Source organism: Oryzias latipes, chromosome 6 (genome assembly GCF_053564925.1).
Source record: "Oryzias latipes strain Hd-rR chromosome 6, Olatipes_Hd-rR_3.1".
In the NCBI taxonomy this organism is placed as follows: domain Eukaryota; kingdom Metazoa; phylum Chordata; class Actinopteri; order Beloniformes; family Adrianichthyidae; genus Oryzias; species Oryzias latipes.
The window spans coordinates 29,294,587-29,311,946 of NC_136242.1; the positions used below are offsets into that span (position 1 = coordinate 29,294,587).

A 17,360-nucleotide genomic window follows, 5' to 3' on the forward strand; every position below is an offset into this window, starting at 1 on the left:
AATATAAATGTTAAATATGAAAAATTTGAAGAAGACATAAGATGGGAAAACTTGTGAACATTTGTAACATTGTGCTTATTGCCATATGCTTTCTATCTGATTTGTGGAAACACTGCAAGATGTGCCCTTTTCTAAAAATAAAAATAAAACAACCTATATGGTCATAAAGTTTAAAGTGCACATTACTGCATTATCAAGGGGAAATTCCACTTGGGTATTGGCCATCACATGGCCAAAAAAGGTATTTAACACCCTACTGTCTGCCATTTTATGTTCTACATGTTATTCCAATAGTTTTCACAACGTGCCATTTGCCAAATTCTTTCAGGAAACACCGTAAATAATCACCATGTCCAAATGAAATAAATCCCGGATTGGTTTGAAAAGCCACAAGGCTTTTCTAAGCTTAAGACACCCACATGTCACATTAGGAAGTTGAGCATGGCAAGCAGAAATAATGGTTGCTAGAGAAAATTAGAAATATTACTTTAATATGGCTACACCAAAATTGGTACATGCACTTATTAACTCCAAAAGAAAAAAAAAATATGTGGTGTTGACAGTTTTTGTTGTTCCTGGAAAATAATACTTAAAAAGGCTTGTTGTAATTCTTTAAAACTGCATATTTGTGTTGAGCATTAGAGCAACACCTCACGGTTTTGATCTGAGCTGAACTTTCATGAAGTAAGGTTTAGGAGTCAAAGTGACCCCATACACTGGAGTGAAGTCTGGCTCCCCTGCATCTTCAGGCCAGGTGAACTTGAACTTTCTCAGGAGAGTCACCATGATGATGAAGAGCTCCATACGAGCCAGACCTTCTCCGAGGCACATTCGAGGACCTTAGACACAAAAAAACAAGGCAAAGTCATCGCAGACACTTTGCTTCATTCCCATTTGTAATATAGCTCACTAATTAACCACGTAAGACTTGGCATCCACATGCGTGGACGTCCTATTTTGGGTTATATTACCATAGTAGTTAACTGGTGCCCTGTGACTACAACATGTAAGACTCATATCAAGCAAGAGCTCGGGTCTGAAGAGGTTAAGAACTTTTCTGCATCTGTACCTGCAGAGAACGGCATGAAAGCTTCTGGTTTGACGAACTCTCCCTTTTCGTTGAGGAAGTTCTCAGGGTTGAAATCATGAGGAAACTTCCACTGTCCGTCCTCCCTCAGCACTGACCCCATGTTTTGGATGATCATGGTGCCCTGAAGAAAAAGCAGAGTACCAAAGATTACATAGCTACTCTTCATTACGGTCCTTCTATTAGCCAAACTAAAAACACCAGCATGTTTCTTACTTTAGGGATGGTGTACCCCATAAGCTCTGTTTCTTTAGTTGTGCTGTGGAAGACGCTGAGAGGAACAGTGTTGGCGATTCTTTGCACTTCGTGGATTACGGCCTACATGAGAACAGACGTTTTAAGAGCAGAAAAAATACAGCAAAAATATTCAGCACGGTTGAGATCACAAGTAGAACCTAAAATCCTCAGGTTAGATTTTTTAGTTGAAGGTAGAAAAACCTGAAATACAAAGTCCTTTGATGCTGCACAGCACCTGCATGTAAGGCATGTTGTGTCTGTCCTCAAACGTCACTTGTTGTTTTTCCTCCAACACTCGATCAATCTCTTGTTGACATTTATCTGAGGAAGCAAAAGGAGACTTAAAAACATCAGAAAGGTGATGTTTGAAATGGCAAAAAATCTAGTCTAACCTTATTAAAAATATGAACATTGAAAGCTTTCAGAATATTTACACCCCCATGGGTGTTTAATGAATCACTACACTTTATCATTCTTATACAGAATTTATTTCCTACTCCAATCATTTTTTGATCCAATTTAAAAACATTCCTGGAGGTCTTTTAATTATGATTGTGCCGTTTATAGCCAAAATCAAAAAGCCTGCGTCGTTTTTTAAGGGCTTCATTTGAAATTCATCTCTGAGTTGTTGGCGGGTGCAGAGTAAGCCTGCACTGATATACTATGACACCTTTGTTTACACTCTCTCCCGCTAGCTTTCATCCCCACACAACCCCAAGCTAAAGTTAATGGTGCAACAAAACGGCGAGCAATAGTAGAGCTATCCAGTTGCAGGGTTTTGGGCCAGTTATTAGCTCAGATGAGAAAAATAAACATGTTGATGGCGCTATTTGTCTACAAGTGGATGCATCGAAATGGAGCAGAGCAGGGAGCTTGTTGCCTGCTGATTGTGGTTTGCATGTAGAAACTACAAGCTTTTTCAAATGGTGCTTTTTCATCTGCACCTGATTCGTCACTATATGAATAAAGAAATACTCAGATAATCTTTTTTAATCTTAATTTTCTTGATATATGTTCTCCTTAAGAGAAAAATGCTACAAGAACACGCTACAAAAAACAAAAACACAATTTTCATTGGACTGGGTCTTTAACAAACTTGTAATGAAAATTGCGTTTTTGATCTTTTTTACAAAAATTAGTGGGAAAAGCGGTTTTCGTCGTTGTCTGCAGTTGTTGGAATCGATTGTTGGAATCAATTGTTGAGCTAACATCTGTGATTCTGAGGTTTTCAATCAGGTCAGTGTCCTTAGACATTGTATTGTGAGTTTGTGGCAGTTTACTGATGAGTCATTTTTACGTAAAATGATTATGTACTAATGTGAAAACAAATTTAGTGACTGGATTTCTCAGTTGGTTTTAAGCTTATAACTGGCACATGGGAAACCAGGGTTCGATTCCCTTGGGGTGCAAGCTTCATCCAGACTGAGCACGACCCATTAAGCTAACCATGGGGGCAAAATTCTGGATCTTCCTGTGCCGGTCCACTGCCCTAGTAAAATACAGGGTTGTGTCAGGAAGGGCACTGCCAAATCATAAAATGCATGAAGCTGATTGGCTGTAGCAACCCCTGAAGGGAAAAACAACAACAACTAATGTAAAAATGAAGTGTCAGTTTCAAAGCTAAACATCTTTGTAAAAAAATGTAATTCTAAACATTCTGAACATTAAATTAGACCAATAGCTACCATCTTTTTTTTTAACTTGGCTTGCTAAGCTTACCTTGTATGTGTGGGTAGTTGATCAAATAAAAAAAACCAGTCAGCAGAGTATTGGAGGTTGTGTCGGTCCCAGCGAAATGAAGATCTAAAGCGTATATAATTAGCTGGTCCTCTGAAAATGAAGAGTCATCTCCCCTCTACAGACAGACAAAGATTATTATAAATAGGAACTTATTAAAAAGTTAAAATAATTTCAATTATTTTAACTTATATATTTTTTAAGGAAAATCTAATAACTACTACCTTTTCCATTTCATCCAGGTAACAGTCAACAAAGTCTCTAGGCTTTCCAGGGATCCTCGTCTCTTTGTGCTCGTTCACCAAATGAGTTCCAACATCTACACAAATCTAAATAAAAAAATATAATAATAATAATACATAATTTTAGCACACTGGAACTATGGACTTTGCTAATAGGAGTCAGGTCACTAGACTACAAAAGATTGATCTGATTCTGCCGCACCACAGGGATGTATGTTTTGAACTTTGTTAAACTGTGATACTGTAATGATTCATGAGCCTTGGTTAAATGTTGATGATATTGTTTAGGAGGAAGAATGACTTGACTGAGGGGCACGGTGAAAAATACGCTGCCTGGCAGTGTTGGTAACTCAAAACAAAACAAAAAAAACTTTACAAGACCACACAAGAAGTGTCATTTGGTAACACGAATGTGAATATCACTACATGATTCTTACAGTACCTCTGCATTCTTGAAGGCCTCTCTGAATGGCAAAGGCAGTTTGCGGATCAGCGGAATAGAGTCATATATCTAAAGAAAAATAGTAATAACATGTATTAATATTGAAATGCCAATAATATACTCAATATTTCAAAAAAACATTTCACTTGTTACTATGGAGCCCCAAATTGTTCATAACTAAAAAAATAAATATGACCTTGTGCAATCACACAATAAATCTCTCATAAAAATAAGTAATTCTGGAAAACAATGTAAAATAAAAAAAAACTACTTTGGAAAATATTGATTTTGAAATTCAAGTGTCTGAAAAAAAGCCATAGAATTATAATAATAATCAACATGATGATGAAAATGAAATGTATGTAATAATATGACTAATTTAAAATCTGTGTGCAGGTTTGTCAAAATTTCTTGATCTTTTTATATACTTATGAGAGATTTATTGGTTGATTGTGTGATTGCACAAGGTCATATTTATTTTTTTCAATTATCCCTTGTGCTATCTTAGATGACCCCACCCTTGCATTGACGTGTTATCCCGACCATGACAGAGGTGGATAAAGGTGGAAATATTTCATGTAATCCACGGACACCAGTGAGGTTCACAAATCATTGAAGAAAAAAGGTTCAGAGCACTGTCTAGTGGGTCTAGATGACCCAACTCCCAATGTCAAAGTGCCTAGGATAGCGCAAGGGTTACGAACAATTTGGGGCTCCATGGTTACCAAGATATTTTTCATACTTGGAAGTCAAACAGAAAATAGTTGTGTAAAAAAACCCAAGAAGTGGGACTGACTTACCATGGCCCACGGTCCATTGGCTATCTTTGAGTTTCTGGTAAAGCACTGAACAATCGTTTTGATGATCTCATCGTCATATTCGAAGCGTTTGCCAAACAGAACCTGGCAGATTATGTTTGAGGCTGCATTATGAAACATAATCTGAGGACTAAAGAGTTTCCCTGTAAAAGACGGCGCATGTTAAAAAAGATTTAACTAAACCCTGTAAATGAAAGTTATTTGGAGACACAAATGACACACCAATGTTATTTTCCAGTGTTTTTATGGTGTGCTGAATTTCTTCAGAAATTCTTTCCTCCATCGACTTTTTTCCCAGACCAAAGTTCCTCAAAGTCATCAGAGCAAAGCGACGATGATCCCTCCAGCTTTCGCCATAATCTGCCAGTATTACACCTACAAATGCAACAAAACACATAAGGCTTTTAAGAAAGACATTTTATTTAACCGTAAGTTCCAAGTTTTGTACATGAACCCCCCCTTTTTTTCTAAATATAATATACTGTAATCTAGGGTGAGGGGGACACTTTTTTACCTGCAAAATACTTAGAAAATGGCTGAGTTGAAAAAAAAAACCTTCTGAAAAAAAAGCAAAGCATAGCATGTTTATTTTATTGGCGGCACTGTTAAACTTTTTCTTTTTCCAATATTATTGATAATAAAATCCCCCAAAACACACAACTGGAAAGTCCAGATACTTAAAAGATTCTTCAATCCTTCCAATACTTTATTTTAGTTGGACTCTTAATTGTGGAATTTGTGGAAAGATACTCTCTTTTGGAACCACCCTCTAGCAGCCATTCGTTGAACTGCAACATTTGGTCCCTCTGCGTTAGCTCCAAGTCTGGGAACTGACACAACTACAATTTAAATAAAAAACTTGCTAAGTTCTCTTTTTCAGAAGGAAACATTTTAGAAATTTTAAAGAAATGTCATACAATTTGGCTTCAAGATTACCTTCTTTCAAATAGCAACGCAAATAGAAAACTCTCCTCCCTTTAACCATCGTCTGTGAAGTTCCATTATTTCTTGACAGTTTGCCTAATTAACATAACTCCAACTAATTCCTAATAAAGTATTTCATACCGGCGCAAAGCTGCTTGGAGGTACATGACTTGTGTAAACAGTCAAAGAGTTGCTGTATTTCAAAAAACGTGTTATTTTGATGTCGCTGCTGACAGCTCTGGTGTTGAAAGATCAAAAATGAAAGTTGTATGTTTTTGGCCATTGTTATACCTTTTTCTAGGCATAGAAGTAAAAATTCTGAGCCTAACTAGACAGTTTAGTAGCTTGCAAGAGATTTCTGGCAGGAAGCTCAGAATGCACAGAAGTATAGTAGGCTTAGACTGGCTGTTATGTCTATCAAATGATCGTGATAGTGCAACCGTATAATAAACTGACTTCTGATCGATTTTGTATGTGAAAATATACCATTACTTCCTTTAAGATCAGATAGAAGAACAATTTTAATAAATGTTTAAACCACTGTAGACCGTTTTCTGAAGGGCCAAAGTGTAGCAGCAACTAGTCACCGGGGCAGACATTGGCTATTCAGGGTTGACCTACATTTGGTAATATAGGTAGAAATAACCTGCTTGGCAACATTTAAAGTAAACTAATTCTCCTGTTAGGGTTATGTAATTATCATTTGCTTACATGCTATTTTCACCATAATATGATGGTCTCAGTTCTATCTTTCAGTAAGAAAACAATGACGTGGAAAGTCGCGACTATACAAGAAATGATGTTCCTGTACTGCCTGATTGAATGACCCACTTTTACGTCATTGTAGCTGGATGATGCTGCAATCCCCCTGACTACCTGGGAGCAGTATAAAAATTGTTTGGCCCAACACTTGAGGACTTGGTGTGTGGTGCTCATACCCGCCCATTTCCTGGTGGCTAACCCTCTGTGCTTCCTGCTGGGAAAAAAAAAGAGCTCTGGCATCCGGAGCACCCCTCTACGCCCAAGCGAGCTTAAGGCGTGGATGAGTTTCTCCTCACTGCTCAGGGGCGGCAGAGGCACCACTGCTGTTTTGTTTGGCTTCCCTGAATTTATCGCACAGCAGTTACAGCTTGCTTAAGCCAATGGGCTGCCAACTCTACCTTTCTACACCTGGGATACACTCCTCTCTGCAGCAGGGCACAGAGTGTCTGAAGATCCTGAGTGTGGTGGTTAAAACTGCAGCTTGTGGCTGCCACCTCCAGCTGCCACCTCCAGCTCCTGCCAGTGGGCTTCAGGCTGCACTCTGAGCCCAGACACCCATCTTCTTGGCCTCCGTTGCAGCCAACAGAGAGCGGCGTCAACCACTCTCTTCTCCATGGACATTGGACTTAGGATCTGCTGAGAAGTGCCGTGCCCTTCCCAAGGACCTGTGCTGTGCTGGTTTTATCCTGTTTTTACCTTTTGGTTTTATGGTGTGTGTGTGTTGGTGTATGAATGAGTGAGGGTGGGCATTGATTGTTGTTTTTTTTTTTTTTTTGCTCAAACAATATTGCCGACCCTTGTTTTTATATCTTTTACCCCCTTGTTTTTTAGGGCCGAGTGCAGGGACAGAGCGTGTCGGGCGACAACAGTGGAGGCTCAATTGGGGCATTTGCGGATTTTTTTTTTTTTTTCACGTTTGTGGGTGCCACAGAGTGGGTTTTTTTTCTGTTTTTTTATTTGCCAATCTCCTCCACGTGGGTCGGCCCAGCGCTCCGTTGGTAAGCCTCAGCCCTCGAAGGGTCTCCTCCCCCATTTCTCCCTCCCAGTGTGATTGAGTCCCTTGTTTGCTCCTCTCCTGTGTGGTTCATCTCTTTGTTACCAGCAGACCTGCACCTGTGGACCTGAGGGCTCTGGGAGGGTCATAAACCAAAAGTAAATCTGATAAAAATGATGGTCCAGTTCCATTTAAACTTTTATAAACTAATAAAAGAAACTTAAAATCGAGCTGACTGAGAGCCAGTGCAAAGACTTCAATATTGGAGTAATGTGCTCCTTCTTTCTTGTTCTAGTTAAAAGGCGTGCAGCCGAATTTTGAACAAGCTGCAGCCGGTTGATTGTATTTTTCTTAACACCAGAAAGAAGAGCATTACAATAGTCTATCCTAGATGTTATAAAAGCATGGATTAATATTTCAGCACTGGCTTGTGAGACAAAGTGTCTCACTCGGGCAATACTTCTAAGGTGATAAAAGGCAGTCTTTGTAAGTTGGTTTGCGTGCGCTTCAAAGTTAAGATCTGCATCTAAAATCATACCGAGGTTTCTGACTTTACTGCACACATTTCGATTAAAAGTTGATAAATAAGATTGGACCCTTTCTCTCTCAGCTTCAGGACCAACAATTAAAATGTCAGTTTTGTCTTGATTGAGCTTTAAGAAGTTCTCTCCCATACATGTTTCAATATCAAAACACAACTTAAAAGGTCATCAATGGGTCCCCATGTCGTCAGGAGACACAGCCACAAATAACTGGGTGTCATCAGCATATCTATGAAAGTTTATGCCATGTCTCCCGATGACATCACCAAGCGGTAGCATGTAAAGTTTAAAAAGTGTGGGGCCAAGGACTGAACCTTGTGGCACACCACATGTCAGTCCGTGCCTCCCAGATGATGTATGATTTACACTGACGATTAAATCTCTTCCTGTGAGGTAGGATTCAAACCAGCTGAACATTGCCTAATATTGTTATGCTCTGTTGACACATTTAAAAAGAATCTTTATATGCTTAGTTATTATGCTTTAAAAATTCAGCTTCATTTATTAAAGGGACTTGAAAATAGAAAACTAATACATTACTAAAGTTATAATATAAGGGAAATATTGTCTGCTTTCAGATTCAACTGAAATCAGGGGCGGAGCTACAGGGTTGATAGTTTCACTATTTTTACTTGATTGTTAAAACTACTTCACAGAAGTTTGACTGTTAAATTATAAAAAAGAAAAAGGTAAATAAAAAAATAAAAAGTAGGTAAACCTGGATCCCATTTCTGCATTTGTTCATTTTTTAAAGGTATTAAAAAAGTTTTGGATACTCAAAATCAAAAGACTCAGAATCGGGATCTGATTGGGACATCGTTCCTATGTATATATATTATAAATTTGCTTCCTTTTGTTTTCTTTTTTTGCACTTTTACTTTATAAAAAATGCATATAAGGATGAAAGTAAATTTGAATTTGAAGTTAAAAGTAAAGGTCTAAACTCCCTAGCATGTAAACAGTACATGTAATGACTTGTCTTTGCTTTTTCCCATCTTATGCAATTGCAACAGATAGAGACTGGGTAAAAGGTGACAAAGATGTTCATGTTGATTTATGATTTTGCACTTTTGAACTCATACCGGCATGTTTTCTTTGTGCAGACTTCACATTAACATACTAAAACAATCAATAGAGTTTGACATATTTTTCTTTAACTCACTACATTTCCGTAGAATGAGAGATCAGCTGATTTTACCTTTCCTCTTGCTAACATCATTCACAAACAGATCTTGGGGACGCCCTGCGAAATCAGTGGCCTTGATCACCATGGCTTCCTTCATGGCCTTGAACCCGTTAATGATCACAGCTGGCTTCGGACCCAGAAAAAGGCTGTAGACATTTCCATAGGAGTTCCTTAGCTGAAAAGACCAAAGGGAAAAAAAAGTTTTAAAATGATTTTTAAATGCTAAAACATAGTGATGAAAATAATTTAGAGTAGGTAGCAGAGGATGATCAGTTAATAAAAAGCTAGTGCTATTAACCAAACTGATAAAGCAACAGCGCCTCCATTAGTGACCCAGATCTATAAGACAGTCCTCACCCCTGGCTTTTCATTAACAGGTTCTTGCAAGGTCTCTTCTGAGAAAGAACTGGTGGCTAATGTAGATAACTTACTCAATTTCTCCTTTTCAAAAGAAAGTTTATTTTTGTGAGTCTGTCCTCCGACAAAGGAAAAAACGTCTCCTCATTTTAATCTGCCATGTGCAAAGAATGAGGTAATTGTTGGTTGTTGACCTTTACTAGTGTAAAGTGCACAAGCCTTTGGCCAATTCCCAATTCTACCCCTACTGCTTCTCCCAATTCTACCCCTACTGCTTCTCCCTAACCCTCCAATTGTTGGGGCATTTGAAGCTGTAGTGGTGTCCAAAAAGCTTTTTTAAGGAGGAGTGGTAGGGACTAGCGTAGGGTCAAGTTATACCTCTGCCAGTAGTGGAAGAAGGAGAAATTGATTCTTTTTAACTGTTTCACGATGGGCGACAACTTAAGGTTTTCATATCGCTCTGTTTGGAGGGTCATAGGGTCATAGGGTAGAGGGAAGAATTCGTATTCAGCCTTTGTCTTTCTCACCTGACAGAATGAAAACACTACATTAGGATCTCAGGAGTAAAAATTAACCAATTCTCTGTAACCTGTGGAGCTGGTCTGGAGCAGTTCTGCCTACAGGCTTTCAAATGTATTAATAGATTACGAAATCACATCTTCAGGTGAATTGAACATAGATGTGCGTGTTAGTAAAATGTTTGATCTAACACAATTTCCCTCAATCAAATGGTGCCTTCCATTAATGCAACATCAGCTTATTACATTTGAATCTCTTACCCTGTCAAAGTCCTTCAAAGGATTGTCTAAACTCAGGTGGAGAAGGTTCCCCAGCATGGGCAGGACTGGGGGTCCTGGTGGGAAGTTCTTGGGCCTCCGAGGTTTCAATTGGAGGAATAAGATACAGATGCAGAGCCACAGCAAGATCAGCGAGACGAACATGTTTGTGACTTTGACTGAACTGGTGAGATTTGTGACTGAGCTGCAGTTACAAGGGCGGTTCAGTTCAGTGATAAACCATGCTGTAAACCACTGCCTCCCTGTGGCTGGACTGGTGTCTTCAGTCCGACTTGGCTTCCTGAAAACTGATTTAAATGAACTTAAGTTGGTAACACAGTAATGTTTGAAATGTCTTAAGATTTTTAATGCTTAAGTGTAACATGAGTTTTCTAACATTCAATTCATAAATCTTGCTCTAGAGTCAATTTAAAAGAGTCCCTCAGTTTTAAGCAGCAAAACTGTTTCTAGAGTAATAAATATTTCTTTACACTTTTTACTTTTCTGTCAAAAATAGTACTGGAATAATTCAATAGTTCTCTTTATAAAAGCTTCTATTAACCATTTAATCATTTTTGTTAGATTGTGTCATGAGACACTAGCGAGAAAACATGTTCACACATAACAGTAAAGCTTTCTTTTTTAACGGTCAGGACAAGTTAACTGAAGGATACTGTCTATTTTGTGTTTGGAAAAAAAAAACTCACTGGAAATTGACATAAAGATCTAGTCATATTGGGGAGGAGACCAAAGTTGTGCCAAGATGGCACAGAAACATGTCCAAATGCACATAAACTGTACACAGATGTAAACATTGTAAGACACTGTATGATATTTTAACAGTACGTAAAAAGTACAGACAATGATTGTTATAGAAGACATCAAGTAGCTTTAACTTTTATTATTTTAGGAAAGACATACACTAAAAAAGAACAAGCAATTAGAAAAAGAAGACATTATTTAAGAGCCACACTTGTTTTTAACAGCATCAACAAACTCAAGTAAGTAAAAATGCCAGTGAAAAGTTTCCATTATGACCTATTCTTTTGCATTTCTGAATATCTGAATGTCACCAGCCGTAATTCAAACTAACAATATATTTTGTTTGTTTGTTTTACATCGTTTTCCTACTGTAAACTCACCTGCTCCACCAACAGAAAAAAACAACAGAAAAAGACTAAGTGTAGCTTTACAAAGAAAAGCAGCAGCTTATAAATCTGTTGGGTCACGGGTAATAAATGACAAGCTGGAAAATATTTGCTGAATATATTTTTAGTTAGAATATATTTTATATTCTTTCTGTGCAGAAAACACAGGTACATTTAGAGTAAATATAAAACTTTCCAGACTGACTATTGATTTTTTTTTTGTTATAAACAAAATGATAAAAAAAAATAAGTAAAAATAATCAAATAAAAACACACACATTAAAAACATCATCATTTGTTTTGTAAGACAAGCAGCAGTAAAATCTTGTATTTTCATCAAAACCCATATTTTTTGCAGGACATGTTCATTGTTTTGACCTCAGCTGGACTTTCATACGATAAGGTTTTGGAGTCAAAGTGAGCCCAAAAATAGGAGTGTAGTCGGGTTCCCCAGCATCCTCAGGCCAGGTGAACTTAAACTTTCTCAGCAGAGTCACCATGGTGAGGAAGAGCTCCATACGAGCCAGACCTTCCCCTAAACACACCCGAGGACCTGATACACAAAAACAGACAACAGAGTGGTTTACACGAGACTCTAGTTTTATGAACATTTGTGTAAAAGCTCATAATACTCACTACTTTTACTGCACTTTTTATGATATTTCAATAGAACGCGTTACTTTTGTGTTTACTTTGGCAACTATAATTCAAGTTGACCAAAGAGCAGCTTATGATAGCATTGAAATACTTGAAATATGAAAGTGAAAAAAGGTTTTAGCAAAAATCAAACAAATAAAAAAGATAAACCAGAACCAATCAAAATTTTGTCCCAATTGTATATATTTTTTGTTATGAAAAACATGACTAATACTTTTGTAATTTACTACCAAAACTATTTAATTCTCATTTGGAAATAAAGGATTTTTGTGATTTATCTATCAATTCTGATGGCATTTATGCACATTACCCACTTGGCATTTTACACAAAATTTACATTTTTAAATAGTAGTTGCCTAATATTTTCTAGTAACTTTAAAGTCCCACTTCAGTCGTCGTAAAAGTGTTCCCAGTGGTTTATTCATCATAATTATGCCGTTTTTAGCCAACATTAAAAATTCAATGTCGTTTTCTAGAACACAGGAGTTGATCAGAAATTTGCCTCTGAGGTTTGGGACCGTTGGCGCAGAAAAAAAAAACAATTTTCCTCATAGTGAGTCTTTAACTTCATCAGTTGATGCCTATATTTAAGAACATTTAATAATCAATTTATGTTGTTTTTTAGAGTTACAAAGCTACAGAGGATTATCCCCAAAAACGCTTTTAACAGAGTCAGACCTGCAGAGAAGGGCATGAACGCCTCTGGTTTGACAAACTCTCCCTTCTCGTTCAGAAAGTTTTCAGGATTGAATTCATGAGGGAACTTCCACTGTCCTTCCTCTGTCAGCACTGACTTCATGTTTTGGATGACCATGGTGCCCTGAAGATGAACCAAAAGAACAGACGAGACATAACTCTCTTCAATTCAGCCATTCTTATGTTAAAAACTCCGTCTAGCAGTTTCTTACCTTGGGGATAGAGTATTCCATGAGCTCTGTGTCTTTCATTGTGGCGTGGAAGACACTAAAAGGAACGATGTTGGCAATCCTTTGGACTTCATGGATCACAGCCTTCATGAAGAAAAAGAACTTAGACTTTAACTGACCTTAATATATGACACTAAAATACTGTTTAATAAACATAGTATTATGAACTATTATTACATTACATAGTTTATGTACTGATAATTAAAAAACTACACAGTAAGATTACACATAGATACTTTTGTATTAACAGATGAGGCGTTCTATTACAAAAACAGAAAGCAGCGACTATCAAATGTCATGCTCTCCTGTAAACCGTGCAATGGGGGGAGCCACGGAAGGGGGGGGGGGGACTCATGGGGCGAAACACTCCAGTTGTCCAGAGTGGTCTTCTGCCGGGGACTTGACGTGCCGCGGGGCAAGTCGTTTCTGATGACAGAATTAGCGCTAAGTGAATTTAAACACGCATGTGCAGTCATGTATGTATCAGAGGATGTTTGATTTGCCGTTCTGCTTGTCAATCAAGTCCCGTACTTCTCGGTGACGATTTTGATTCGCTGACGGATTTTTTAGAAGTATTTTTCTATTTTTTTTTGTAATTTATCTTTGCTGGCCTGCGATCTATCCTCATGTCCTTGAAGATCAACCGGTCGATCGCGATCGACGTAATGAGCACCCCTGCCTTAGAGGCTTGAATGGGGAAGAGCCAACGGGTTTGGCCTACTGGTCAGCTTCCTCGACCCCGACTACCAATAAGTGAGTTCTTTTAGGCATGTCTGAACACGAGGCCCCATGGTAGATCCTGGCCAAGTGGCCTGGGTAGACCTCAGTGTCCTTTTTTGATAAAGACAAGGAGATCTTAGCTTCTTTACTGATACTGCCCCCACTAGCCAAAACTAAATAAATGAAAGAAGAAAGCAAAAGTTAATGTGCAAAATGATAGTTAAAAGGAAAATTAAATAGAAAAATCTGTGGTGATTTTTAGCACCTGCATATAAGGCATGTTGTTTCTGTCCTCAAAGCTGACTTGATCCTTGCCCTCCAACACAAGATCTATCTCCTGCTGACATCTTTCTTCAGAAGCAAATGACATTGGATGTGTTGACAAACAGCAAATAATTACACCGTGAGTTCCATTGGTTCTTTATCCGTACCTTGTATATGTGGATGGCCCACGAGGTAAAGGAAACCTGTCAGCAGAGTGTTGGAAGTGGTGTCTGTTCCAGCAAAATAAAGATCCAAAGAGTAGCCAGCCAGTCGCTCCTCAGAAAATGAAGAATCTGCACTTTTCTACAAACAACAGCAAGCAGAAACAAGTGACATGCAATGCCGCTATGCATTAAAAGTGAGGAGTGCATAGGTTATTATCAAAGACCAATGCCAAACACAAGTAACACGCTCTCAATGTACACGTTTCACTTAAACAATTCAAAAGAAATAGTTGAGAAGTAAAAAGCTCCAGCTCGAAAAATTTAGACATTTAAATAATTCAGCTGCCTTGAATTCCAACCACATTTGCACAAACCTTCTCTAACTCATCCAGATAGCAGTCAACAAAGTCTCTTGGTTCTCCAGGGACTTTGGTTTCCTTGTGCTCTTTCAGGAGATCAAAAGCGATGTTTTTACAGGTCTGAAATTAAGAAAAACACATATAGAAGTGCAGAAGATTTAAATTTATTGGTAACATTTTCTAACTTACTTTTAGGCAGTATCTTTATTTGAGTGTTTCAACAGAATGTGAATTGCAACTGTTTCGCTTGACTGGGGACCCAACTTCTGTGGTCTGTCTATGTAACATCACAATGGTTTGTAAAGAAATGGCCTATTTAGTTTTAGAAGTGCAGGGTAGTATGGATATGTTTGATTCCAAACTATACTCATTCAGACCTGAACTTTGGGATAAAATTTAGAGCCTTAGATCGTAAGTGGCTTATCCAAAAGCACCTTATGGATATGGTATCATTCGCACTTGATCAGAACTTGTCAAAGCTTTATGGTGGAGGACTTGGAATTGTTGACTTGGAGCCCAGCAGCTAATAACTGAAGATTTTGCAGTTCAATGGTGACTTGTAGGACACAGTGGATCACCTCTAACCTGTACAAAATTTCAACATGTATTTTTTAACATTTCTCTACCCTTTGACCTATTTGTTGTCTTGCATTCAATTCATTTTTTGTGTGAGAAAATATCTTCCCAAACGTGAGCCCAACTTGCGTCGTAGTATTACTGGAGAGTTCACATTTCAAAGGATGTTCACCATGAGCGAATTCGACTGGTCACCACTTAGTCTGCAGTTGGACTTGAACTGATGCGTGTAAACCTCCAGTCATCAATGCTTTTGGATGAATCAACATTGTACAGAGGTTTGGGACAGTACTTTTTCTATGATTGAAGGATCCCTTTAAAGAAAGGATTCAGAGAGCAATTCTGACTACAGGGCTACCATAACTTTACGAAAAGGTCTAAGAAAAAATACTGCACCGGAAAGTTCAGATATCTGGTAAATTTAAGATTAGAATTGTGTTTCTGATTTCGGTTGGGAGACCTCTACCCATAAACTCAAATGTGATGGATGTTTATGAATGTACCATTACCTCGTAATTTTTAAAGGCCTTCCTGAATGGCAGTGGCAGTTTTCGAAGTATGGGAAGAGAATCATAAATCTGCAAAAACAAAGAGGTGACATTTTCAATCATGTCCACATTTGTAGAGTCTGCTTCCTAAAATGTCCAACATTGCTCTGAACAGAAGACATATTGATGAAAAATGGCTCAAACCTACATTCCTTTTAAAAGCCAGTAATGAGCATGGCCTTTAAAGAGAAAACTAATGAAAAACATAGTTTTTTACCATCTAAAAACTGCATGGTTTTATCAGTCGATAACTTTAAATACATTCACAAAATATTGTACGACGGGAAGTTTTATGTGAGGCACATAGAAGTTCTTTCACCTTTTTTCAAACTTAATTATAATTTTACCTCAAAGCAAAACAGCTGCCAAAAATGGAGGTAAACCATTGGTTCGTCAGCTAGTTTGCGTATTGTTTCCTACATAGTTTTATTTATTTTATTTTTTTTTACAGAAAAGTATATATAAGGATTAGTATTTAAGAGTTAGATATGTTCAAAAAAATAATAATCTCATGAAGAGAGGTGGAATTAATAAATAGATCTGTGATTTTTTTTCTCCTAAGATTCCCAGCAATGAACTGCTAAACTACTCAAAACACAAAATAGGCTAGTCGCAAACATTCCACCTCTGCCTGTTTAGCCAGGGTCACGATTCTTCATGTCCTGAAAATTTGGTATTTTGCCATGCATCTGCTGTTTGATCAAAAACACCCAAGCCCATGGGCGTGCTGGCTTGAATGAGCTGTGGGGGTGGTTTGAAGTTTTTGAGCGGCGCAAAAGACTGCAAAAGAATCCGTCAATCACTCAGTTTTTTTAAACTTGTCCTTTGTTTCTTTAGCTTAGATAATGACAGATTTTTTTTTCTAAAAGTCAAACTATGTTTTGGCTGTAGTTCAATCTTATGTCATAATAAGTTTAATTAAAGCCTGAGTTAATGTTCAACAGCATTTGCAAATAAGACAAGCACTTTAAACCAAGGTTATAGGATTAAGTGTTTTTTTAATAGGAACTGATCAAAATGGAACTATTTTTGCAGTGGTTGAAAACGACCCTCTAAAATACCCTGTGACTTACCATAGCCCATGGCCCGTTGGTCATCTTGGCGTTGTCAGTGAAGCATTTAATAATCACTTTGATCATCTCATCGTTGTACTCAAATCGTTTTCCGTACAGAACCTGGCAGATGATGTTAGAGGCTGCATTATGAAAGATGACCTGAGGACTCAGGGTTGATCCTGCAAAATATTATGGCACAAATTGAAGAATAACAATATCTGACACAAATGGAGAGAGCATTGCTCCAGCGCTGACGAACCAATGCTCTTTTCCAAGGTTTTTATTGTCTGTTGAATCTCTTCGTGAATCCGGTCCTCCATTGACGTCTTCCCGAGACCAAAGTTCCTTAGTGTCATCAGAGCAAAGCGACGGTGTTCTCTCCAAGTCGTACCATAGTTTTCCAAGACCACTCCTACTTGTACAAAAAAAAGAGAAAAAGATTGAGTTTTTAAATAAAATATATTTTTGCTTTATCGCTCCAGTTTTAGTGAAGATTAAGATAGAAATTGCTTCACCCTGCGAATATACGTATAATATTAATATGTAATATAAATATAATTTCTCTAAAATTAATTAAAAAAACATTTAGGTTAGGACATCATTTTACTAATGAAAAAAAATTATTTAAATTTTTTACATTTAGTAAATTCCTAGCTTTGTAATTCCCTGTTTTTTATTTATTTATTTTTTTAATAAACAGGATCATTCATCTACTAATAGCAGAGGACCAAGATTGGAGCCCTGTGGTACCCCGGGGTTGTCTTTTATACAGGATGAACCTTGTCTGTTCTCCTTAATGCAACTTTCTGTTCAATATAGATTTTAAAAATGAAATACTT

General features: G+C 37.6%; 3 protein-coding genes across 5 annotated transcripts in view; 1 reads left to right on the top strand and 2 right to left on the bottom strand.

The window, feature by feature from the left end:
* Positions 1 to 17,360, top strand: part of tgm2l (transglutaminase 2, like) — a 109,220-nt gene that overhangs the window by 62,473 nt on the left and 29,387 nt on the right. The gene's annotated exons all lie outside the window — the stretch shown is intronic.
* LOC101157693 (cytochrome P450 2J2) lies at positions 475 to 10,509 on the bottom strand. 2 transcript variants are annotated; one of them, XM_023955575.2, is made up of 11 exons: positions 10,108 to 10,509; positions 8,984 to 9,146; positions 4,786 to 4,938; positions 4,546 to 4,706; positions 3,746 to 3,814; positions 3,286 to 3,390; positions 3,044 to 3,179; positions 1,560 to 1,645; positions 1,304 to 1,405; positions 1,070 to 1,211; positions 475 to 839 (listed from the first exon to the last, which is right to left on the bottom strand). In XM_023955575.2, the coding sequence occupies exons 1-11, from the start codon at positions 10,267 to 10,269 to the stop codon at positions 652 to 654; spliced, it is 1,467 nt and encodes a 488-aa protein (XP_023811343.2). In that variant the 5' UTR covers positions 10,270 to 10,509; the 3' UTR covers positions 475 to 651. The 2 variants fall into 2 exon arrangements, with proteins under 2 accessions (XP_023811343.2, XP_078805073.1); XM_078948947.1 differs by lacking the exon at positions 10,108 to 10,509 and adding an exon at positions 9,403 to 9,421.
* Positions 10,971 to 17,360, bottom strand: part of LOC144992482 (cytochrome P450 2F2-like) — a 29,055-nt gene continuing 22,665 nt past the window's right edge. For both annotated transcript variants that reach the window (XM_078948949.1, XM_078948948.1), the window contains exons 3-11: positions 16,781 to 16,933; positions 16,540 to 16,700; positions 15,428 to 15,496; positions 14,358 to 14,462; positions 13,987 to 14,122; positions 13,821 to 13,906; positions 12,818 to 12,919; positions 12,588 to 12,729; positions 10,971 to 11,805 (exon numbers count right to left, since the gene is read on the bottom strand). In XM_078948949.1, coding sequence (XP_078805075.1) covers positions 11,618 to 11,805; positions 12,588 to 12,729; positions 12,818 to 12,919; positions 13,821 to 13,906; positions 13,987 to 14,122; positions 14,358 to 14,462; positions 15,428 to 15,496; positions 16,540 to 16,700; positions 16,781 to 16,933 — 1,142 coding nt within the window. In that variant the 3' untranslated portion in view covers positions 10,971 to 11,617. The remainder of the gene's footprint in view (positions 11,806 to 12,587; positions 12,730 to 12,817; positions 12,920 to 13,820; positions 13,907 to 13,986; positions 14,123 to 14,357; positions 14,463 to 15,427; positions 15,497 to 16,539; positions 16,701 to 16,780; positions 16,934 to 17,360) is intronic.